Source organism: Ursus americanus, chromosome 17 (genome assembly GCF_024610735.1).
Source record: "Ursus americanus isolate L20-20 chromosome 17, mUrsAme1.1.p, whole genome shotgun sequence".
Lineage (NCBI taxonomy): Eukaryota > Metazoa > Chordata > Mammalia > Carnivora > Ursidae > Ursus > Ursus americanus.
Window position 1 is genome coordinate 24,609,010 of NC_142143.1, and position 26,575 is coordinate 24,635,584.

The 26,575-nt window shown below is 40.3% G+C and overlaps 1 protein-coding gene across 1 annotated transcript in view; it reads left to right on the top strand.

Moving 5' to 3' along the window:
* LOC123780684 (uncharacterized protein C3orf20 homolog) overlaps window positions 1-26,575 on the top strand; it is a 172,214-nt gene that overhangs the window by 67,679 nt on the left and 77,960 nt on the right. The window contains exons 13-16 of the mRNA XM_087868852.1: window positions 5,488-5,647; window positions 7,556-7,781; window positions 16,659-16,956; window positions 21,034-21,150. Coding sequence (XP_087724978.1) covers window positions 5,488-5,647; window positions 7,556-7,781; window positions 16,659-16,956; window positions 21,034-21,150 — 801 coding nt within the window. The remainder of the gene's footprint in view (window positions 1-5,487; window positions 5,648-7,555; window positions 7,782-16,658; window positions 16,957-21,033; window positions 21,151-26,575) is intronic.

Sequence of the window (26,575 nt, forward strand, 5' to 3'; positions counted from 1 at the left end):
AGCATGCATTGGGTTTGTTTTGAGGATCAACAGTGACTTCAGCAAGAACAAATTCAGTGTACAGATTGAAGTGGAAACCTGCTTATAGTGAGCCGAGGAATGGTTACCTGAAATGTAGAAATTCTTGTACTGTTGTTGGCATTTCCCCACGCTTTGGATTTGTATAGTATGAGAAAAGAGGAGTGGGTGCCCCAAACCTGTGTTTTATGCCCCTGCTCTCAGGCTTTCCTAGACCAGTGAACTTCTTATGTGTCAAATCACTTAACTTCTCAGCCTGCATTGGAGCAGCTTTCTGATCCCCAGATGGCCATGACAATAGTCCAGATTCTTCTTCCTCTTGTGACAGACTTTGCAACATCCCTGTGGTTTGGCTTTGTGGTGGTTCTGGAAGGGAACAATCTGGCAAGCTTGCATCGAGGTGACAGGATTTATTGTAGGTGGAGCTCAAGTCTTATCTCCCTCTGTTCTTCTAGATCCTTCTGGAGTGCCCCTCCCTCCCCATAATTCCCATGCCTCTCCTGCTCAATGCATGTGAGAAGGCCCTTGTGGGTTTCTGTTTCAGATAGGGGGAGGCAAATCCATACTCCCTGGTCCAGGCCTCGATAGCTTCTCTCTCCTAGAGATGGATAATCTTCAGATCTTAAGTTGTCAAGGGTACTTGGTACTGTTAAACTGGTGATCATTTTTTAGTTATTTAAGATAAAACACTGTTTAGAAATGATGCTCTTTGGGGCACCTGGGTGGCTCAATTGGTTAAGCGTCTGCCTTTGGCTCAGGTCATGATCTCAGGGTCCTGGGATGGGGGCCCCACATCTGGCTTCCTGCTCAGTGGGGAGCCTGCTTCTCTCTCTCTCCCTCTGCCTGATGCTTCCCCTGCTTGTGCTCTCTCTGTCAAGTAAATAAATAAAATCTTTAAAAAATAATTTAAAAAAACTTAAAAAAATGATGCTCTTTATAATATTTGTAAATTGATTTAAGTATGCTTACAGTCATTATTTTCTATATTAAAAAATTACTTCTTTTTCATATGCATGGTCTTTAGTGTCTAGGGAAAGTGGTGTCACAAAATCTCTTTGATGTTCATAGAATTTGTTAAGTACGGGGGAAAAGAGTAGATGATGAAATAGCCTGTGCTGTTTGATTGCACTTTTGGTCAAAGAAAAATATATTCTTATATATGTATTTGAAAAGACTGGAAGGACGTATGTCTAATTTTTTGATGTTGAATACATTGCTTTTGAAATAAGAAAAAAAATATTTTTGAAATGTGTAAAATCCCCACAAAGAAGAAACAGTATGAGTAATATTAGCAAAGAAAACCAATTAGAAAAAAATTGTTATTACAGTTCTGAAGGTTTGACACCATAATTTATAATCCTTTCTGTCATGAAGCCTACACTTCCCAAAGACTTAGAATGAGGACGCCTTCTCCTCAGGGAATAGAAAACTTCTTGTGTTACTTTCTTAGTAGAGACTGATATATTTATCTCTCACATTCACAAATAGCACAAAATAATCAACAGAGTCCCTTTTTGTAACTTCTCTAAATAACTCTTACAATCAGCAATTTTCCCGGACATGCCCTCCCTTCAAAATAAATGTTCAAGGTTGTGCAAGCAAGAATGATGAATCATCTTCTCAACTGTGACAGCTTATTCCTTTTTCAAATCTTCCTGAAAGATGGGTTCTTTTGTTTTTTAGATGTTTCATATGTTCCGTGAGCAGTATTTCCAAAGAAGAATGTTAGGGCATGACCTTTCAAAGGAGATTTGTTATTGTTTAATTTCTATTAATTTGTTTAATTTGTTGTTTTAATTTCTTTTTTGTTTAATTTCACATGAATAGTTGATGAGCTAATTCTAGCATACCAAAACACCAACAGTTGTTAACAAGTAAACTCTTGAGTTTTCTACTTTTGAGGCTGTATACATAGTTCATCGGCAGGTGTCTGACACTTTGGGGAATTATTTTTTCTGTCAAACATTCCTCGCGATCTGCTCTCTTTGTGCCCTGACATGAAAGGCAAATGGCTCCTCACCCTACCCAGTATGTTTGCAAATTAAGCTAATCTTGAAAATTTTAAAAAATGAGTTGGGAAAACGTATTTAAGATAAAACGAGTGATATGAATCCAACTCAACCAAAAAAGCCCAGTAAAAAATGAAATAGAAATGATACCTTGTGTGATACATAACCTATCCAAAGAATGTGTAAGTGAATAAAACAAAAATATTAGTAATCTGGAAGTGCCTACTGCTCCCTCTTCTTCCTTTTTTTTAAATTTTTTTTTATTTTTTATTTTTTTAAAGATTTTATTTATTTATTTGACAGAGAGACAGCCAGCAAGAGAGGGAACACAGGCAGGGGGAGTGGGAGAGGAAGAAGCAGGCTCCCAGTGGAGGAGCCTGATGTGGGGCTCGATCCCAGGACTCCGGGATCACGCCCTGAGCCGAAGGCAGACGCTTAACAACTGAGACACCCAGGCACCCCCCTCTTCTTCCTTTTTGAGTCTGATTATAAATAGTGATAAGGAGCCAAATAGAAATAAAGGCGTTTATTTAAAAAAATTTTTAATTGAAGTATAGCTGACATATAATATTATGTTAGTTTCAGGTGTACAACATAGTGATTTGACAATTGTATACATTACTAAATGCTCATCATAAGTGTAGTTACCATCTGTCATTAGAGTCATTATTGACTATCATTCCTATGCTCTACTTTCCATCCCTGTGACTTATTTATTTATAACTGGAAGCTTGTACCTCTTGAGCACCTTCACCTAAGTCAAGGCATTAATAATGAAAGGATAGGCCTCACTAGTAGAGTTGTATTGGAAAAGCTAGATTATAGGCAGTTTGGACCTGAGACTCCCTAAACCCTTCCCCTAAATTGAAGAAAACCAGTTACCTTACCCAACTCTTGGAGGATATTGTCAATTTCATTCTATTAAAAGAAAACATCTAGAGAAATTTGTTTTGGTTGTGATTAACCAATTCAGTAACATGTGATGGGGAGAGGCTTTCAAAAGCAGGGAACCAATGCGTAGTGTTTTGATGTCTAAGAGATTTTCGTGCGTAGAAAAATGCAATCACTTTGGTTTTGAAATTAATATTCATTTTATTGAAGTGACCGATTTAAAAACCCAGTTTGTGTTGTTTTAAAGCCACTAAAAATCTCTTTATTTTATCAATAGACTCTACTAAGATAACAATTGTCTTTACCTTTCCTTGATTAATGTTTTGATTAACTCAAATTTAACCAACTATATCTCCATAAACAATTAGGCTCACATACAATTTAATGAATAACAATCTCATGTATTTTAAAGTGTGTTTATATTTTTAATATATTTTGTTCCCCTTAAAGTACCTCAAATGCATATTTATAATGCTAAGCAAAATAGTCTCAAGTTACTAATTTTTGTAAAGCAAATAAATTAAAATTGGGCATCATCTCAAGTTCTCTTAAATATTCAAATTATCTTTTTGAACTTGGTCAAATTGTCTTAAACCTTAAAACTTAACAGTCACAAGTCTAAAATCAGTTGACTCAATTTAAAATGAATGCCCAAGTGTAATCTCTCAGATTCTCTAATTTATCAAAATCTCTTTTAATATTTCAAACATAACAAATACATAAGATTATCTCAATGATTTAAAATTCACTCATACACTTTAAAGTTTTAATATTGTCAGATTAATTTACTTTATCTCTCTATTTGAATTCTAAATTTTTCTAGGGATTATTTATTTACCAGATTTTTGAGGTTGAGTCTCAGGACCTAAGATATATGTTTTTGGGTAATTTTTATCAACATCTCAGATGGGTTCTCAGTCCCTTTCAGAGTCATTATAACAAGAGAGTCCAAATCCGAGCCCTTCTGATAGGGTTGGTTTTTCTCAGGTTCAACTTAAAATCTCAACTTTATGTCTGATTTTTGTAGACCAAATTTTTCAAAATTCTTGCTGTCCACTTCATTAATCTCTTCATGTGTCATTCAATTCTGTACTTTCTTCAAATTCTTCCTGGGTTCTGCTCATTTCTCATATCTTCACCAGGCTCTGTCATAACACCCAACTGGATAATGAGTTAAGTATACAGTTATGTGCACTTTTTATATGTAAATATGAAAATGTCCATATAATTATATCTACTTAATGAATGTATATAAAACTGAATTACCAGTTTTTAGTCACATTTAATCACATAAGCTCATCCAAACCTAAGTAACCACTCTATATGCCCAATTATTATGAAAAGATCACACATACTGCTCACTATAACTGTATATTTTAAAGTCTAATATCTTCATGATATACTTCTTTGAAACTTTCTTCTGCTAAGTAGAAACAGCATTATGAATGTTAAATTTCCTACTTAAGCTTTTGTAACAGTCTGTGCTTGTATCTAAATAGCCCTTGTGCTGTATTAATATAGTTGACACACAACATTACTTATTTTGGGGGTATAACATAGTGATTCAACTTCTCTATACCTTATGCTAGGCTCACCACAAGTGTAGCTACCATCTGTTACCATCCAACACTATAGACAATATCATTGACTATATTCCTTATTCTGTATCTTTTATTCCCATGACTTATTCATTCCATAAGTGAAAGGCTGTATCTCCCATTTCTCTTCACCTATTTTGCCCTTTTCTCCACCCCCATCTCTCTGGCAACCATCAGTTTGTTCTCTGTATGTATGGGTCTGATTCTACTTTTTGTTTGTTTGTTTGTTTGTTTGTTTATTCATTTGTTTTGTTTTTAGAGTTCATGTATAAGTGAAATCATATGGTATTTGTCTTTCTCAGTCCAACTTATTTCACTTAGCATAATACCCTCTTGGTCCATTCATGTTGTTGCAAATGGCAAGACCTCATCCTTTTTTATGGCTTCATAATATCCCATTATGAGTATTACCATATCTTCCTTATCCATCCATCTACTAATGGATGCTTAGGTTACATCCATATCTTGGCTACTGTAAATAATGCTGCAATAAACATAGGGCTGCATATATCCTTTTGAATTAGTGTTTTCATTTTCTTTGGGCAAATACCCAGTAGTGGAATTATTCGATCATATGGTATTTCTAATTTTAATTGGAATAATTTACCTATCTAGTTTTTCCACAGATCATGAGCTCCTTGAGGGTAGGGAGCATACCTTTTTCTTCCCCATTTTTTGTTGTGGAAAAATATACATCACACAAAATTTACCATTTTAACCATTTTTAAATGCATAATCCAGTGGCATTAAGTATATTCACAGGGGAACATGACCTATATATATATATAAATATATATGTAGTCTTAGTTTCTGGCACAGTGCCTGGCCCATAAATGTCACTTGATAAACATTTGTTGATTGAATGAATAAGTAAATAAACAAATGATTGAATTGATGTTTTATAACCATATAGTAAGTAATCTATATGAATTATGAATTATAATATATATATATACTTTCCTGTTTTGAAGCCTTCAAGTTTAACAGACACAATGAAAATAGCTACATTTGATCCTGTGATGGACATAAGCCCTTTTTCTGACATCCCAACAGTTATTAAATTAAGAGGACTACAGAAGAAGGTCAAGCACATCCTATTTCACTGGCTGGATTACTACAGATTTGCATTGGGTCAGTTATGAAATCCATTGTATTGCTCCACATAACCTGTTCCCATCATTCAGAATTCCAGAAGATCAACATTTGAATGCCTCTTCCTTCAAAGTTTCCCAAAGTAGTGAGTTTGTAAACTGTAAAGCAGTATACATATAGATTCTTATCATGGATACAGGTGATTAGCCATAGCACAAAAATCAAAGGAGATGACCTTAATTTCATTTTCTTTCTCTTTTCAGAGAAGGTAATCAATTTGATTAACCATGTTTTCATAAGGGAAGATGCTTTCATATTCATATTTTGAGTCAGAAAATGTTCTTACCCCTCAACCACCATAGTTAAGTCTCCCCACCAAAACCTCAGTCCTTGCTAATGTCTTTTGTTCATTTGCTGTGTTGAGAAGCCTGTGTACTCCATTAGAATGTGCTGTTGCAATGTCAATTCAACACAGGTGTTTTGATTACAGAGCCCATCAGTTTCAGGTTATAGCTGATTCTCATTATTCACAGTAATTAGGGTCTATAAAGTCTCCACAAACACTGAATGAGCCAATATTGAACCATTGCTCCTAGGAGAAATACCGGGTGAGGTCCCTGCGAGCCCCTGGTCACAGTATTTTGTCAACCTATCAATACATAACTTTATTTTATGTGTTTCTGTCTGAAGACATCTTATTTAATATATATTGTTGACACAGTAACACTGAACTCATGGCCAATAGCACTATAACTCATGCCTGAACTAAGTTTACGTAACACCTGTGTTTTCTCTGTAAGGACCATCACAGCCATCTTGCACTTTGGAATGCTAGACAGCACTTCTGTACTATACTTGCAGTCCATTTTAAAAACAGGAAAATCAACAACAAAAAGCACAAAAATGCAAAACTTTGGCACTCACTGAAGAGACCACGGAAAAGACACTTGCTTACAGTATGAGAGTGGAAGCAAGAAGGGAGAGCGTCACCTCGTTCAACTGCGACTGGGAAAATGCAAGATGCAATTTAAGTTTTTCGTAGCTCCACACATCTACAAATGATCATGAAAATGTTACAGATATTAATTTAGGGTTACAAATAAACTGTAGCCAATAGGCAAACTCACAAGTACAGAATCTGCAAATAAGGAGGATTGACTATAAGCAAAATCCAAAAACGCAAGCTTCTCCACTTGAGGAAGTAATTTGCTACTCATGATGCCATATAGTAGAGTATCCCAAAGGATTTGCCATAAATGTTTTACACAGGAACTAAGAAATGGAAGTCCTTAGCCCACAGGGCAGTGGCTGGTGGGGGTGATTGAGCCTCTGGGGTGGTTGATTCCACCTGGAAGTAGCCTAGTAAGTTTACCACAATGTGCCATACCAATCCCTCATATTTTCTTTTTTTATATCAGATTTTCTATGATAAGAATCTATATGTATAAGGGTTGACAGTTTACAGTTTTCTAGGTGATTAAAAAAAGGCTAGGAAGCATTGGTCTATTGCATAGTCAAAGCACAGTCTTCAGAGTTAAACAGACCTATTCAAAGCCTGGTTCTGCCTCTTTCTAGCTGGGCGAACATGGACTTATCTGTGTTATCATGAAAATAAGAGTACTCACCTCAGGAGGGTACTTAATTCAGTTGGATAATGCATTTAAAGTATTTGGCACATTACCTGGCACAAGGTAAACACAGACAATCAAACTCCCATGGATTGGATTTGTTGATAACCTAGACATTTTCCTTATTACATAGATGCCATGTATCCCCTGGGCAACCAAGAAGTGCATTTAAAAATAAGAGAACCAACAGAAGGGCACTTCTGTAAGTGGATGAAGGAGCATCCAGATTACTGCAGTCAACTTAACCCGTACAGCTCAGCCTACAGATATCTTGGTCCACTAAAGGTTTTCAGTGATGTATATTCTGTTTACATTTCAGGAATAGAATCCCTGCACATTGGCAAAATGCCCAAGTTTCCAAAAAAAGTGATCAGGAGACAAAAAGTCTCATCAGCAAGATTTCCTCTGAAACAAAGTGTAGAGGAAAAAGATGAGAATAAGGAGTATCTTCGATACCGGAATAGCTTCCTAAAACTGAAAGGTGTCTTTAAGCCTGCGCCTCTCTTTCACACCCAGAAGACCCCAGTCAGCAATCAGTCCTTCAGGTACCAGCCTCATTTGTCTCAATAATTCATAGTACAGGTTATATTTGAAAGAGCTTCAGATGACGTCTCATTCAGTCCACCTGCAAATGCCAAGTAAAACCTGTTAAGTTGCTTCACACAAGAGTTCTAAGCAGGGTGGGTTAAGGTGTCACCACTTACGTGCTATCAGTGAAATATTTTTCCTAAAAGTAGAACAAATTGACATGCCTAGATTCAAGCATTTGAGTTCTCTCCACCCTGTTTCCCAAGAGGAATTTGAATCAATCAGGAATCAAGACTCAGTTTGTTTTCATCTCTTTTGTGAGCACATATTTGAAACCTGACCATATATTTGTTCTGAAAACTCCTGACTCTGTGTTTGGTGATGGTAAATGAGAGCCAGGAGTTATTGCTTCCCTTGCCTTCTCACGAAATTCTTCTGAGAGAAATGTGTCCTTGTTTTCTTCATCAGCATAAAACGCCAGGTTCTCTATGCATTTTGTCTCTGAGACTAGCTACCAAACAGGGACGCTTCCCACCTCAGATGTCACCTCCATCCAGGTCCAGGTGGCAGGGGGGAGGGGAGGGGAAGATCAGAGGGTTAAGTGTCTCTACACTGGAAACTACACTGGGTGGGAACCTTTGGAAGCCACAGAAGAAGCCTCGCTCCCGCCCACCACATGTACTGCAGGCCAGCTGGGCAGACATCTGCTAAGACCCCCAGCAGCTGAAAATCCCGAGGGCTCACAATCCTAATATTGCATCAGTAACATTATTGAAAACAATAAATTTAAAGAAAAGTGGCAAATGCCACGAGGGAAATATTTCTTGTATTTAAAGCCTAGGCAGGGGCGCATGGTGGCTCAGTGGGTTAAGCATCTGCCTTTGGCTCAGGTCATAGCCCTGGGATCCAGCAGGGAGCCTGCTTCTCCCTCTCCCTCTTCTCCCCCCACCCTGCCATGCTCTCGCTTGCTTGCTCTCTCAAATAAATAAACAAAATCCTAAAAAAATAATAAAGAATTGGCAACAGGCTTTATAAATGCCACTAAACAAACAGTCCTACCTGACTCCTGGCCTGGAATGAATTCATTCAACCCAAAACTGTCATCTGCCACTTACAGGCATATGGGCAATCAGCCATACAAAGACTTGGTCCCTGTCCTCGAAAGACTTCAAAGTATTAATGTATACCATTAATCAGTGGAAACCAAGGAAGAAAGTGCTATCAGAGCGGAAAAGATAGGATGCTGAAGAAATTTTGTGGAGGGAGAGATTTTATAGAAAGGATTTTTTCCAGGAGACTTTGAATAGGGTCTGGAGTGATCAGGAGAATTGGGATATGCAAGTAGGGAGGGATGGTACTCCAGGGGGAGAGATGTGTAATGAGGACGATGATGGTACTAATAAGGTCAGGGATGGTTAACATTTACTGAGTGCTCACTAGACATAAGGTATTATGCCAAACACTGTACTTGCAGGATTTAATTGAATTCTCATGACACACCTAAGGGGTACAATTAAGCTGATGCTGCCCTCTCCACCCCGCAAAGACACAGCTAGAGAGCAGAGCAGGGATTTGAGCAAAGGCAGATAGAGGGGCCAGTGCAGGCAAATTGGAGGAATGCTGAGCAGTTTGATTTTGCTGGTGCTTAGGGTATGGAAGATAGGATAAGCAGGATTGGGGCCAGATCATGGAAGGCCTTGACCCCAGGCCAGAATGGGGTGCAAGTAACAAAATTAACCAAATCCTTTAAAATCCGCCATGACGCAGCAAGCAGATACTGTGTGAGGCAGGCCTAAGATGTTTATTCAGACTTTCAAATTTCCTGTGAAAAGTCAAAACCCAGTCATTTCACATTTAAATGTAGAATTCTTTTTATGGCTTGGTTTGATGTTGCAATGATATCTGAAGAGATTAATATTAATTCAATAAGTGCTCCATTTATTTCTGTAAAAACTTAATGGAAACTTTTAAATCTGCAGTAGGACTCTAAATCTTGAAATAAGCATAAAGAACTAAGCACCGTGCGTGAGAAAATCCATCTTCTGTGCAACACTTGTCTATACGGTTTCCGTGCTCTAGTTCCAATTTCCAGCCAAATCCTGTGCATGAAGGACAGGCTGACACCAGGCAGAGGGAAAACAGCATAACATCCTGATAACACACTAGCAGAGTATATTAGCTATGAGACTTCAGCAATCACATACCTCTCTAAGCTTCTCTTTCTCTATCCATAGAATGGGGATAATAATACCTACTTCATGGGCCCTCTGGATGGCTCAGTTAAGCGTCTGCCTTTGGCTCAGGTCATGATCCCAGAGTCCCAGGAGCTAGCCCCTCATTGGGCTCTCTGCTTGGCGAGGAGTCTGTTTCTCCCTTCTCCCCCCCACAATAAATTAAAAAAAAAAATCTTTTAAAAAATACCTACTTCACCAGATTGTGAAAGAATTAAACAGGATGAAGCATGTCAAGTTTTTAGCACTGTCTACCACCCCAAAAGTTTTTAGCGCTACCACCCCAAAACACCCCAATGTAAGACAGTTAATATAAGCCAGCCTGTTAGTGAGAGATATATACTATTTTATTGTATGCTTAAGAAATTCAGATTGGCTCTCTATACCTGTCAATATATTGAGAGTCTTTGTAATTCCCCTTACTTTTAAAAAAGTTTATTTCTATTTTGGCTAGCCCACAGACCTAATTCTTAGAGAACTGAACTGATTTCTTTCTAGCGCATGGTCTATGGACCCTCGTCATGGTAACTTTGTCTTTCCATTTGTTCCAGTAAGTCAGCACCTTCTATCATGATGCATACATTTGGAGTTAAAATTGCCAATGCACCACTCAAAATGCAAGTTTATTGAATAAAGCTGAGAAGAGCAGTAAACAAAGAAATATATTCATCTAAATGTTTTAAATGCATGTATTTATAAAGTTAAGTAACTGTTAAGTTTTCAGATGCAGAGGTTAATGCACAGGAAAATGCTGATAGTGTAGTAGTGTTTGGACGTCCTGAAATGCTGAAAGAATGAACAAGTGCACAAACACATTAAGGTTTAGCTATAGGTCAGTTAACAAACCTATAAAGTCCCCACATAGTCACATTCTAGTTCCAGTTTCTCCTATTAAGCACAAGCAAGTTGCCATATTCTTTGCAATGGTTCACAGTCATCATTGATGGGGTTGAACCACAGGAGTAAGTTTAAATATCCCTTAGTTTACAGAACCATCCATCCTATCAGGAAGTGTGCAACATGCTTCAAAGAGTAAGATCAGAATTTTAAAAGCCCAGATTCTACTCAGAAAAATGTGAGTGGAGTAGTGTCTGGGCAACATAATGCAGTATTTTGTACAGAATGCTGCTAAAGCTGTAGCGGTCTATAAATTAAAACAGTATTCAGCTCCAGAACTTCCTCTGAGCACTGTCTGCCTAAGTGCTATTTGACAAAAGAAGTGAAATCAGCCACAGTGTGAGATAGCATAGAAGCAGTATACCACAATAGTGGTGTATACGAAAGACAACTCACAAGCTAGTCTTAATAAGTCCTTTCCTCGACTTTTTTTTTAGAGGTTGGGGGAGAGGGGTGGGAAGAGAGAGAGGGAGAGAGAGAATCCCAAGCAGACTGTTTTGCTCAGCCTGGAGCCCAATGTGGGGCTCGATCCCACGACCCTGAGACCATGACCTGAGCCAGACTCTCAACCGACTGAGCCACCCAGGCGCCCCCTCCTTTCTCTAACTTTTTATGCTTTATCTCTAATTTTGCAGAAAATGCACATCTTAAACCATAACATTTGTGGTGAACATTAGTGAACAGCTTTTTTAAAGCTGAATACCAGGAGTCCTTTCCATCTTCACCTGTCCTTATAGGACCCGAATTTTATTTAGTATCTGCCTGTCCTTTCACAGCCCAGGTGCCTCAGGGCCAGCTGACCCCACACTAAGCTCCAAGGATGGACCCTGGATGGTTTAAGGCAATGAGAATTTTTCATTTATCCAGCCACGGTCATTGGGGAGAAGGGTGGAAGCCTGTGACACCGGACATCGGTAATCCCAGGCCTTTTGTTTGTAGTGCTGGGGACAAAGGCCCCCTCTCTTCCACGGTGGTTGTTCTGAGTAGATACGAAGCCTGGAACTATTCGAGCATCTGTTTCCCGCTCACAGATGAGGCTGATGCCCAAAAACTGAGGGAGAGGGGGTGGAGCCTCTGGGAGATGCCTTCCTTGTAGCTCCGCCTCCCAATTTACCAGTGCGTAATAAGTGTCCTTGTTAAGCCAGCTTGAGTTGCACTCTATGTTACTTGCAGCCAGAAGAAGGCATTCTAATCAATATAACATGTGATGTAATAGGCTGTGTAGGTTTTTACAGTCATTTAAGTAAGGTTGTAGCAAAGTTGAAGTAAACCTGAGTGTGTTCAATCCACTCTATCTTAACTAAATATCTTTGAATTCTTTTTTTTCAATTATTTTTTCCATCGTTATTCACCCTGAGGATTCTAAACATACCTGTTTTTAAGTACTTTTTAGATTTGCTCTATTATTTTAATTTTGTCTAGATCAAATCCATCTTTTGACTATTGATTTTGTGGGTTATCTTTGTTAGAATTAGTTTTCTTGGTATGTTTTGGAATTTTTGATTCTAGGCTCATGCTCATCTTGAGTGGAAAGTGTTTCCTCTTTCTGTGTGTTGAGCGTACTTTGAGTGTGTGCATTGTGTGTGTGTCTGTCTGTCTGTCTCTCTGTTTACCCCTCCCTGCCTAGTTGGTTTTCAGTTGCCACTACCCAGAACCCCAAGGTTTCACTTTCAGAATCCGGTCCAATTATGGTAGGGTGGCCTCCTGCCCCATGAATATTAGGAACATTGCAAATCAAGTCTCCAGGCCAGCGAGCAGCTTGTCTTAGTCCTGGTTGATAGGCACACTAGCTGACACATTGGAATTTCTCAGGGATGCTCAGAGTGCCTCTTCAGAGGCCCTGATGTTGGTATGTTCTGTATTTACCTGTGATAGGCTTCCGTAGACAAAGGTGGAGGTGAAGAGTAAGTGGTCATGGGGAAACAAGAAGGTGTTACTGGGGCTGGGACCTCTAGCAGCCTGTTCTTCACAGAGTGGATATCAGAATCTTCATTCCAAACATGCCTGATTTATTTGATGGTAACTGTCCTGCTCTCAGAGCTCTCTGCCACTGTCCAGCCACTGGCAAAGGTGGTATTCTTAGGTCTCTTGTCCCCTTATCACTCATATTGTCTACCAAATCATACATGCTCAAAGTTGTTTGTTTTTTTAAATCACGTGCTCTTTGGGGTATAAGATAGCTAACTCTAGAAGTAGCATTAATATATTTGAAGAGGAAAAACAAAGCAGAAGGATTTGCCTTACCAGATTTCAAGATCTTTTAGGAAGTAATAGTAACTAAGATAGTGTGGTATTGGCACCAGGCTATTTAGATCAATGGAACAGAATAGAGAGCCCCAGTCAGACCCAGACCATATGGAAATTTGATATACGACAGAAATAGAAATAGGAACCAGTGAGGAAAGGATAGATTATTCAATCAATGGTGGTGGGACAACTGGTTATCTATCCACCACCTATCTTAGATTTCTACTTCCCATCACAAACTGCAGGCAGATTAAAGAGCTAAATATAAAAAGCCAAATATTAAAATATTTAGAAGAAAACATAAGGAGAATATTTTCATTGGCGTAAGATAGAAACTAAATTCTTAAACCAAACACACACCAAAAAACACAAACATAAGGGAGAGGGTTTATAATTTTAACAATATTAAAATAAAAGTCTTATATACAAAAGAAGGAAACATACAACAATTTCATTGCAGCAGTTTGCAATAGTTAAAAATAGGAAACTACCAAGGGCTCCTGGGTGGCTCAGCCGGTTGAGCATCTGACTTGTGATTTCAGCTCAGATCATGATCTCATGGGTGGTAGAATCAAGCCCTGCGCTGGGCTCTGTGCTCAGCAGGGAGTCTGCTTGGGATTCTCTCTCTCTCCTCCTCCCTTTGCCCCTCTCCCCCCTCATGCTCACTCCCTTTCTTTCTCTCTAAAATAAGTAAATAAATCTTTAAAAAAAAAAAAAAAAGGAAACTACCTAAATTTCCATAACCAAGAGGTTGTATGAATTTTTTTGTTGTGGACAACTGCCATTTGTTTTGACCATCCAGCATCTGAACCCATTTTCTGTATCTGGGGACTCTCCTACTTGCCAAGGGAGAGTGCACCTCCACTGTAGATGACAAAAATGCCAGATTTTTGCTTTCCCAGTCCCTTCTGAAGCCAGGGCCCAGGCACATGACCCACCAGTCTGATGAGCCTGCCCCAGGTTTTCTTTTCTTTTCTTTTCTTTCTTTTTTTTTTTTTTTAAATGTTTTTGTATTATATTATATTAGCACCATACAGCAGGGGCTGCTCTGGGCAGGGAGGGGTGTCCTCTGCACAGGGCTCCCAGAGGCTTTGGTGGCTGAGGTTCTCACAGCAGTGTTCTGGGTCCGCAGGATCCAGATCTTGAAATCTGGCTGTGGTGCCCCTAGTGGTCAAGTTTTACAGCACGACTTGGGACATTTTCCCCGTCAGAGGACCCCGCAAGCCTGTTTCTTCCACCTTTCCAAGGATTTTCCGAGTTCTTTTGTTTCATTCCTTTATTTTAGTTTCTTTGCTTAAATTAGCCAGTTTGTTTCTGTTGCTCTCAGCTAAAAACCTTAACCCTGATCGATTATGGATTAGGACATTGTGTAACATACATGAGAATGGCACACATCAAATTCAGGGTAAAAAAGTTGGGTGAAATCAGGAGGAGTCCTTGGGGCTGTAAGTTGTATCTGAAATTATAATAATGAAAAAATATATAAATATATAGGAAATGTAGTAAAATACTAAAATCTGATAAAGCTGGGTGGTGTGTACAAAGCTATTCTTTTCTTCTTCTCTAATATGTAAACTAGTCTACCACATGCACACACTGATGCACACACACATATAAACTTTTACTATAATGAATACAGAACTACTCAGAATCTGAAGGTTTCAGAGCAACAGTGTTCTATGGAAATTATTTGCCTCTCTTTCCAAAAAACAAGATCCATTTCTGAGTGGGCCTGTATCTAAATTCACTAATAAACATAATGACAAGAAAGGGGGAAAAAAAGATGTTGAAAATAGATCTACTAGAGCATAAAGGTGAGAACTGAAATAACATTATATTTACATGTGTGGGTTTCCTTATCACAAGGAAGTATAGAATCATCATTTCTCAGAAATGTGCTTCTACCAAGGGAAGGCATCAAGACATTTAGAAAAGCACAACTTCAACAAACATAACTGGGCATTTATCACATTAACTAAGTTCCTCAGTTACAGCATAAAGAAAATGAAGCCAATACCAAATATTCTAATGATAATTAAAAAATACTCTTCTAGCTACCCAAGGAATGCCAGTTTTAAGTAACTTAATTATTTAACAATTTCAGCATCACATAAAAATTCTTTAAGCGTAATTAAAATTCACAAAGTTTGGTTTTATAAGCCCTATAACCTCCCTAGAAGTTTTGTGGAAGCATGAACTTATCCCTACATTACAGATGTTAATACTGAGTCATAAAGAAGCCAGAAGATTTACGGTCATGTTGAGAGTTAGTGAGTGGATAGAAGACAGATCCAAATTTAGCTTTCCGATTTCCATTCTGGCTATTAGGTTACATGGTTTATCCAGTCTGTTAATAGGCATAAATCAGCTCAAAAGTATGCAGTAGGTGTTTCATCACCAGTCAGTGGGACATTGTAATAGAAAAAAAATACACATGGGTTCAAGGGGTGCCTGGGTAGTGCAGTCGTTAAGCGTCTGCCTTGGGCTCAGGGCGTGATCCTGGCGTTCTGGGATCGAGTCCCACCCCGGGCTCCTCCGCTGGGAGCCTGCTTCTTCTCCTCCCACCCCCCTGCTGTGTTCTCTCTCTCGCTGGCTGTCTGTCACATAAATAAATAAAATCTTTAAAAAAAAATACACATGGGTTCAAGTTCCACTTTGTCAGTTACTACTGACAAATTATTGAATTTCCTGAGCCTTGGTTTTCCCCATTTGTGAGATGGAATAAAGTGAGTATCTTATAGACCCACCTCAATGCATTCTTCTTGCATTTGTTAAACTGCAATTAACGCTTTAAGTCTCATTCCTACTGGTCAATTACTTGCAGTCATTTGGAATTATTAAGTCCTCTGACCATTTAACTTATGTTTGTTTCAGAGCCACAGGTGCTTATGTGACTGAAAAGGTTTACATTCAACTCTTTTAATGCATTGACAAGTATTTTAGCATGTTGGCACATGAAGTTCTGTCCAGAATTAAATTTAAATGCTTTACCAAAGGGCGCCTGGGTGGCACAGCAGTTAAGCGTCTGCCTTCGGCTCAGGGCGTGATCCCGGCGTCATGGGGTCATGGGATCGAGCCCCACATCAGGCTCCTCCATTATGAGCCTGCTTCTTCCTCTCCCACTCCCCCTGCTTGTGTTCCCTCTCTCGCTGGCTGTCTCTATCTCTGTCAAATAAATAAATAAAATCTTTTTAAAAAATAAATGCTTTACCAAAGTAGCCACTTTGGTTTCTTCTAAAGTGATATTTTTTCTGTTCTTTCAGTTCTTTTTTTTTTTTTTTTAGATTTATTTATTTATTTGAGAGAGAGGGGGGTAGTGTGAGCAGGGGAAGGGCAGAGGGAGAGGGCAATAAGCAGACTCCCAGCTGAGCACAGAGCCTGATATGGGGCTCAATTCCCAGGACCCCAAGATCATGACCTGAGCTGAAACCAAGAGTCGAATGCTTAACTGACTGAGCCACCCAAGCGCCCCTGTCCTTTCAGTTCTTTAAACATGATTTCTAACCATTACATTTTTAGGTTTCCTCCTCCTCCCATTAAGAGCAAGGATGCATGGTTTGCTTCCCAGCTGCTCTGTCCTGTGGTCCTCAGGAGGACATTGTGTGGGCAGGAAGGGGGCACATGCCAATGTAGCACTTACAACATCCCTGAAGTGACAGACCTGGAGTATGATCACCTTATAAGCCACCAGCTGTCCTCCATGGATCAGCTCATTATAGTCCACGTGTTCTCAGCTAGCAAAATGGACAAGACTACAAAAGAAATGGCCAAAGTGTATAGGAAACTGAACAGATCTAAAAGCATGCCTTGCATTCAGGTGAGTATCGTGTGTATTAAGACAAATTGTGAATAATGTTTACTTGCAGGTTACATCTTAATACATTTCCTCGGCCACACAAGGGGCCATGGAGGAATTTCTCCCCTGCTTTTTAAATTGAGGTATGACTTCATATAATAAAGGTCACAAATCTTAAGGGCATATAGCTTAATGAATGTTTATGTATGTGTACATCTATATAATAACTACCCAGATCAAGGTACAGAATATTCCCGGGCCTAAAAAAGGTCCCTCTTGCCCTTTTCAGTTAGTAACCTGGTAACCACTCTTCTGATTTCCATCACCATAAATTAGTTTTGTCTGTTTTAGATCTTCGTATGCATGGAATTACAGTGTGCACATTTTGAAACAGACAGTACATTGTGCTTCTTTTCCCAGAGAATAGGAATGGTAAATACCAGGCATGCCAGCATCCTCACATTCTGCCCCCGTGACAGACACTACTAATCCAGTATCCTTTTCAACCGAGCCTAGACTGGGCCCTAAACTCCTTTTCCTGACTGCACTGCAAGCAACCACAACCAGCTGACCTGAGTAGTAACTCATGAAGCCTTTTCCCCACGATAGCCTTTACCCTCAACACATTTAATGAGTATTCTCTAAGCCTAGTTGATTCTATCACTGTGGCATTTTTTCCCATTCGACCTTTTTTTCCGATCCCACTGCTTCTGCCTATTTCAGGCCTTCATCACCTCCCATTTGATTCTCTCCAGTGACCTCTCTGATGAGTTTTCCTGCCTCTTGTCTTGGTGCCTCTGATATTTGCTACACTTTGCTGGGTGTTCTTTTTAATATACGGACATGACTGCATCATTCTCCTGCTGACAGTCTTCTAAGGACTTCCTTTCAGGCCAAGTCCAAGTCCTTTAGTGTGACTTTGAGGTCCTCCTCCCAGGGAGGCTCTTCCCACCCTGACTGCCCAGTTCCCTGTTCCAACCCCAGTGAGAGCCCCAGGGGATTTATTAAAGAACTTTGCAGAGTCTGGGTCTTGTTCTTCAGGTTGAAGCATGTGGGAGCCGAGGGCTTGGGCCATGTCGCCCCTTGCAAAGACACTTCCACTGAGTGGTCTTTTAAGACGTTGCCCTAAATAGTCCCAAGCTTCTTTTGAAGGATGTTACATTATATTCTCCAGGCCTAGCGTCCCCTATATGAAGCCTGATGTGAAAATTGTCTCTCTGAATGAGAAGCTTTACTTCCCATGAGGATCCAGTATGTTTCCTCTTCCCCGGTAATGAGATTTTTGGTGCCCAACTGGGTTTCTCTTTTCACATCGCCTGGAAGTACAGAGCAAAGTTTTAAACTGAATTATAACAATAGAGTAAGAACTTATGGAGCACTTATCTGAAATCCATTTCTTCTTTTGGATCCAGAGCTTCTTTTTATACTGAAATTTTCTCATCATATATATATTTTTTAATTTATAATTTTCTCTGATACTATTCTTACTTCCTATAAACCACCTCTGGTCTTTTGCTAAAAAGGCAGGATATAAACAAATTTAAAATGTAAGTTTTAATGAAGGAAATATTTCATCTAGCAGAATTGATAGCAACCTTGCTGGAAAGTGACATGTCATTTTGTAACTTTGAATGGTGAAGAAAGAGAATGCAGGTATAATTGGCTGGGTACCCCAGGGTACCCTAGATTCTTTTTTAGATCATAAAAATGAAGGGAATGTTCTCATACCAGAGACCCTAAAGGGAATATGAATAAGAATGAGGAAGATTCACCTGAGAACTCGTCTTCATCAAAAGGGTGGCCTGGTCAGACCAGGGTCTTGGCTCCCTCTTCATTCTCTTTCATTCCACCTAACCAGGGAACTGGGAGGCTGAAATTGTTAAGCTGCACTTGGAAGCTGGACAGCAATGAGAATTCACCAGATACTCTGGTGGAAGCATGATGGGTGTAGACAAAGCTCCTAGAAGGGTAGCCTGAGCCACAGGGGCTATGGGGTGGGTTCTGGGAGCACGGGGAGCACTGGTTCTGGGAGTGGCAGCCCCACCCTTCCAGCCTGCCCTGAAGCCAGCTTCCTCTGCCCACAGCTGGAAGCCTCTTGATGGCAAGACCCTGTCTTGTTCACCACTATAGCCCTAGTGCCTATCCCAGGGCTGAGTACATGGTTAACATCTAAAACATATTTGTCAAGTGAATAAATGAACCAACAAATGAGTGAATGTTTCTTTAGCCTGAAGAATTAGACCCTGATCGTGACCTCAAGGAAAAGACAATCCAGAGAACAGTCACGAGTGACTGGGTCAGAAGTATCAACAGGCAAGAAGTGGCTTGTAGGACTAGTAAGACTTGTAAGACTAGTAAGAATTAACTGAGTATTTCCCACAAACTGCATTTTGTAAGGCATGTTGGAAAACTGCATATTGGAAGGCAAGAGGATATCAAGTTGCAGGATGAACCTGGGAGGTGGGAAAGGCATCAGTATTGTGGTGTGCACATTGACGGAGTTAGCTAATGAAGGTAGCAGAAGCCTAACTGTGAAGTTCAATAAAGAACCCCAACTCTTCTTGAAAAGGAAGAGGAGTCATTAAAGGATTTTAAGCAGAGAGGTGACATGAAGAGTTTTTGTATTTTAGAAGGATCGTTTTGACAGAATGTTCCAGAAAAAATCGGAATGACAAAGAGACCTTGTATCGCATTTACCTGGGTGAGAAATGGTCAGGCAGTGGCCGTGGGAGTGGAAAAGTATGCTGAGTCTGAGTGGTAGTGAGAAGCGAGACTCTGTAAGGTTTGATACATTGAGTGAGGGAAGAGTTTAAGATGTCTCCCAGCTTCTTGTTTGCATAGTTAGAAGAAGAGCAGTACCATTTTTTGAGGTTGGGAATTGAGAAGGATGAGGATAAGAAATATCTGTTATCTATTTCTACATAACACCCCCAAAACTTACGATCCTAGAACAGCAACCACATGTTTGCTCATGACCTGTCAGGGCTAGCAGGGATGACCTGACTATGCGTCACACAGCATTGGCTGGGCCAGTTTGAGTACAGCTGGAGGATTCAAGAAAAGCCTCGTTCAAATGGCTGGCAGGTGGTACTGCTGCGATTTAGGAACTCAGCAATGGCTATCGGCCAGGAGACTCTGTTCTCCTCATGAGGGCCTGGCTTTCTAAGAGTTAGTCAGGTTTCCTCACAACATGATGTCCGTGTTTTGAAAAGGAATGTTCCAAGAGGTGAAGATGGAACCTGGAGACCTCTTAAGGCCTGGCCTCAAAAGTTATGCTGTCTTGGTCAAAGCCTATCACAGGGCCAGCCCAGATTCAAGGGGAGTGGAAGTAGACTTCCATCTCTTGATAGGTAGAGTGGTAAAGAATTTACAGACATCTTTAATCCACCATAAGAATGTTTGAAGAACGGTGCCTGGCTGGCTCAGTCAGTAGAGCATGGGACTCTTGATTTCGGGTCATGCGTTTAAGCCCCACATTGGGCATAGATCTTCCTTAACATAAAAACAAAACAAAAAAAGAATGAAGAGAAAGATGAAAAATTCAGATTGGGTATGTTGAGTTGGAGGTACCATCAAAATGCAGACATCAAGAGGTAGGCAATTCAACCCACAAGTCTGATACTCAGAGGAGAGCACTAGCTTTGGAAAACATTTGGTACACAGAAATAGTAGCTAAAAGTATGGGTTACCCAAGGGGTATGTGAAGAGAGTGAATAGCAGAAGGCAAGATTAGAGATTTTAGATATTTAGAGGTCAAGTAGAGGAAAAATTGTGCTTGACAAAGACGAGGATGGAAGAGATAGAGAAACAGAAAGAAAACAGAGGAGTGGGACCACAGAAGCACAGGAGAGAGTTTGAGAAGAAGGACTGTTTAGTAATTGCAAATGCCTCAAAGAGGTCAAGAAATAGAGGAAACATTAAAATGTCCACTAGCCTTGGCAATACAGAGGTCTTTGATAAATTTATGAAGAAGGTATTCCTAATGAAGTGGTAAGAATAGGGTCTAGAATTGTTGGCTCAGAGATGTAAATACTGCTGAATGAAACAAGGGATTTGTTACCTGGGATTTAATGTCTTTACAACTTTTTGCTTTTGTAGAGTTGTTCAGATCCCTTTCGATTGCTCAAATACAACATCACCTCTGCATGTAAACTTACTGGTGGCTGTTGTCCGCTTCTGGTTCAAAGGCACAATGTCATTCCAGGAATTTTTTTGGTACGTGCTTTGAGATATATGACCGTTTTAACCAACCTACTGTGTTGTTATATGTGAATGATGTGGTGTATGGTGCTTGCATGACTTAGAGATTATTCATAAAAAAGAAAGGAGAGAATGAAGAAATAGATAAGCTCGAATCACAACCCTCTGCGGTACCCCCTTGACTACAGGTCTTCTTATAAGTGCAGGTTAAAGCTGTGGATATTCTTCTAACTGTTGGATTATCGTTACAATTTCTCTAATGGGTTAAAAACTGAATACTCTCTTAACACTGAGGTGATCAAATCTTCTACCTCATGAGTTGACGTGGGATTATAAATGCTAAAATTTAATTCTTGCTTTTAAGAAGCTTATAACCTAATTGAGGGGATAGGATACATAATATCCGTATTTGAAGACTGAATAGAGTAACTACTATGACTGAGACAGCCTAGTATGAACTGTGACAATCAACACACCTGAGTCCAGACCTTGGTTCTACTACGTGCTTGCTGTGTGACCTTCAGCAAATTACTAAGCCTCTCTGAGCCTATTTCCCCCGCTTACAAAAACGGAAAATGATAACCAACTCATAAAATCGTAAAAATTCAGTGAGATAACATGCATAAAGTGCTCATTTCAATTCCTGGCACATCGTGGGTACTTATTAAATGTTAATTCCCTTCCACCAATTTTTCAGTTCAACAAATGTGTGTGGAATATCTGTCCTGTGCCAAGCATAATATTAGTTCTGAGGAAAAAAAAAAAAAAGCCACAGCCTCTCCTGCCAAGGAGCTCCTAGTTCAAGGGCAGAGAGTTACAGTCTATGGCTTCCTGAGAGTTATGAGATGTGAGCTGAATCTTGAAGGGGTTTCCATAAAGAGAGGTAAAAAGGAGAGGGGAGTTCAAGGAGAAGCAGTGTTATTAGTAAAGGTAAGAAGGAAAAGCTAGGAAAACAAGAAATCTGGAGACCTGGTTTTGTTGTTTGTTGTTTTTTGAGAGAGAGAGAGCGCGCACACGCACACACACACACACACACACACACACACACACATGGGGCAGGGGTGGGGGGTGGAGGAGGCAAAGGGAGAGAGAGAATCTCAAGCAGGCACCATGCCCAGCATGGAGCCCGATGTGGAGCCCAACGCAGAGCTCAGTTTCAGAACTCTGAGATCAAGACCCGAGCCAAAATCAAGATTCCGGTGCTTAACTGACTTCGCTACCCAGGCGCCCCTGGAGACCCAGTTTTTAGTCCTACACCTTCCACTATAACCAGCTGTATATATTTGGATTGATCTCATCTGGAGGTGGAGAGGACTGGATTAGATCGGTGGCTCTCACCACTGGCTCTTGCCTTAGCTGCATGAAAAAATGATTTCTGAGCCTCACCCTAGAACAGTTAAATCAGAATTCCTGTGGATGAGACTCAGCATCGCTTTACATCAACTTTATTACATTTTACATATAATACAATGCACTCACTTTATTGTACAATTTCAAAAACTTTTGACAAATGTGCATACTCATGTAACTACCTCCACAATCAAGATAGGAAATAAAGGGGCACCTGGATGGCTCAGTCGTTAAGCATCTGCCTTTGGCTCAGGTCATGATGGAGCCCTGCGTTCTGCTCCCTGCACAGTGGGGAGCCTACTTCTCCATCTTCCGCTTCCCCTCCTGTGCTCTCTCTCTCAGATAAATAAATAAAATCTTTAAAAAAAATTTTAAAAAAAGGACAGAAAGTATTTCCCCCACCCCAAAAAGTTTCCTTCAGCCCTTTCCTTCCAACTTCATCCCCAGGCAATCCCTGATCTGCTTTCTGTCCCTATAGATTAGGTTTGCTTTTTCTAGAATTCATCTAAAAGGATTCATATAATAAATATTCTTTCATCTGGCTATTGGGGATTTCAGTGTTTTTTAAAAGCTTCCCTGGAGGGACCCCTGGGTGGCTCAGTCTGTTAAACGTCCAACTCTTCATTTTGGCTCAGGTGGTGATCTCAGAGTCATGAGATTAAGTCCCGCATCCGGCTCCATGCTCAGTGGAGAGTCAGCTAAAATTTCTCTCTGCCCCTTCCCATGCTCACTCGCTCATTCGTGCTCTCTCTCCCTCTTAAATAAATAAGTAAATAATTCTTAAAAATGTAAATAAATAAATGCATGCTTCCCTGGATGATTTTAATGAAGAGCAATGACTGGATGCCCTCTCAGGGTCCTTCTATCTAAAAAATATCATGGTTTCATCTGCTACTCTAGAGAAACTTTATAAAAATTGCACTTTAGGAATAGTTAGAGTAACTGCTGTGATAATGCTAACACTAATGTTCATTGAGCTGTTACAAGGCGCCCCGGCACTGTGCTGTTATTCATCTGTATTTTCCTACCTAAATCCCCACAGCAGGGATTAACCTGTGAGGGGGTAGGTGCTAATATTATCCCTGATAACAGAGATGGAAACTAAAGCTTAGGGAAATTAAGTAACCTGTCCAAGGCAAGGAGCTAGCTAGCATGTGGTGGGGTTAGGATTCAAACCCAGATTTCCCTCCAATGCGCGGAGACTTCACTTTTAATTGAGATGCTACAGACGCTGCTACCAGGTGAGTCTCAGCCCCCCAGTACCGCAGAAGTGTAAAGTGATGCCAGATGAGTGCTTTCAGTTTGTGGATGAGTCCCAGCTGGGGAGAAACTAATCTAAAGGTACATTTATCAAGAAAGGCTTAAGGCAAAGAGCCTTTCACCTTAATAGAAAAGTAAGCCTGTTTGTTGAGAGTGTTGAATGACAGTTAAGACTGAAGAGGCTTGGGGCTCCTGGCAGCACAGTTGGTTAAGGGTCCAACTCTTTGTTTCAGCTCAGGTCGTGGTTTCGGCTCAGGTTGTGGTCTTGGAGTTGTGAGATCAATCCCGTCCTCAGGTTCCGTGCTCAGTGGGGAGTCTGCTTGAGACTCTATCTCCCTCTCCCTGTTCCTCTCCCTCTGCCCCCCTCCCCATTTTTCTCTCTCTCTCTCAAATAATAGCAATAATAATAAAAGACTAAAAATAATAATAATAAAGAGGCTTAGGAGGAATGAGATGGGGCAGAGGCTGCATCCATGCCTGTCTTTTGAGATATATATAAAAGAGAGATAGCAAGAATATTTCATCTACTGATATCATTCTAGTAAAGTGAATAACCTCAGATTTCAATCCACATATGCACCCCCCCAAAAAATAAATCTTTAGTTTTCAAAATACACATCCACTGTCACTATGAACAATGAACAATAAGTCTTATTCTCTGGTAGAGAAATCTTCCCACATACCTGGCAGGTAATCAAATACCTCCCTGCTTCTGCAAGCCTATTTATTTGATCCTGTGAGTCTTGGCAGACTTGCTTGGTTGGTTATATAGTCTATGCTTCCTATAAATTTACTGGTGGTTTAAAAAAAAAAAAACATAGGCACAATAAAAATGTATGTCCTCCTTAAGCTGCACGCATCCCAGATCAAAGTCTTGTCAGCTGAGATCCTCCCAGTTCCCTATAAGAGAATATGTGATCACCGATGACAAATAGGTTCCTATTCAAACGCTGGCTGCCAAGCAAAGAGCAAGGCTCAGCCTCAGCCCGCCTTGCTGTCTGTCCGCTGGGTGACAGTGTTGATCCATCCCATATAAATGTGCTTTGTCTCTGGGCCAGAAAACTCCGGGAAAGATTGCAGCCAGATGGCTTTCTGAGGGCCTTGGGGAATGGCTCTGCCTTTCTTCTCCGAGTATGGCAGAATCATTGTTTTCTTTATTTTTCAAGGGAAAATGCGCGGTGCAGAATTTTTCCAGTTACCATATTGGGCTGGGTTTCTGTGGGCAAAGTGGTGCAGAGAATGGATGTGATTGTCCATGATAAGTTAACCTGCATTGTCTTCATAATGTAACAAAGGCAAAAAAACTTGCAAAAAGCTTTGTGAAAACTCAGCTGAAAATTCATTTCAGCTGTTTACCTAGATGCTGTGGGATGGATCGATTCTTTACCCAAGGTGTTTACTCTTACACAAATATGCTGGTGTCTGGGATGTGCATTACCCAGGGCTCTGACCAGCGGCACCACTGCCTGTGGGGTATCACTTCCAATTTGCTGGGGCATGGTCCTACATTGCTCCATCTGTTCCGATGTGATCCCTGTCTTCAGGAGGAGAAATAGATAAGCTAGGACAAATACTGTAGTAAGACTCGACGTGATCAGTAGAAATGATGGAGTTATGTTAATGCAAGAGAGGAGAGGGAATGATGGAACCATCCGTACTCCCACTTTAAAAGGACAAGATAGAAAGTGAGTTGAGTGTTTGTTTCAAGATGCTAAGAAGGTTGGTTTGGGCAACTGTTCTCTTTCATTTCTCTTCCTCAGGATGGAAAGGACAATGATTTAAAGTATTGGGACTCTTCAGTTAGCAATAAAGTTGTGTTAATATGATACTCTGCTTCAAACTTTTTTAATGAGTGTGAAAGTTTAAAAATAGAATGATCAAGTTAAGAAATTATACCACAGAACTTTTTTAGCTTCTAAAAAGGGTTTTTTTTTTTCTCTGCTTTATTTGGTATTGTTTGGTCTGATCTATTTGTGTTGATAAGTTGGTACATTTATATTTTATTACACTTAACATAACAAAAGTTTTGGGGTTCTTTTGGTTTGGGTTTTTTTTTTTAATATTTAAAAATACATTAAAACTGCAGTAGTATTTTCTTAGGGAGTTCTGCTGGAGTTCTGAGACCTTCAAGTGTGGGTTAGAAATCCAAACAGGTTGTCTGGCTGCATGAAGATGGGGCTCTCACTCTCTAGGGCTCACAGAGACATTGAGCAGCATAAAACAAAGGGCCATAGGGGCGCCTGGGTGGCTCAGTTGTTAAGCATCTGCCTTTGGCTCAGGGCATGATCCCGGAGTGCTGGGATCAAGCCCCGCATCAGGCCCTTCACTGGGAGCCTGCTTCTTCCTCTCCCACTCCCCCTGCTTGTGTTCCCTCTCTCGCTGGCTGTCTCTCTCTCTGTCAAATAAATAAATAAAATCTTTAAAAACAAAACAAAACAAAAACAAAGGGCCATAGAAGCCAGTGTGTGAAGCCCTTGAACTGTGTAAGTGAATCCCCTGTCTCTGCTCTTTGGACACTTCAAGGCCTTTCTGGGCCTTATTGACCACACCCAGACAGCATGGGCCAATTTAGGGCAAACTGTCATCACAAACATTATGATATTCTCTTCAGTGCATATTAAGGACATTTTATCAGAGTTTTGGTATTCTCCACCCAGCAGGGGTCTACCATTTCATCCGCAGAGAGAATAAAAGGATTTAGCTGAGCAGGGGAAGTTGGGAACTTTCTGGGACTCACCAGAGCAGAATGGTTCCTCTCGGAAAGCAAAGCCAACCTGCAGCGTGTCCCAGCACGCCTGCCTGCTTCACCAGCGAGGGCCGATGCAAGCAG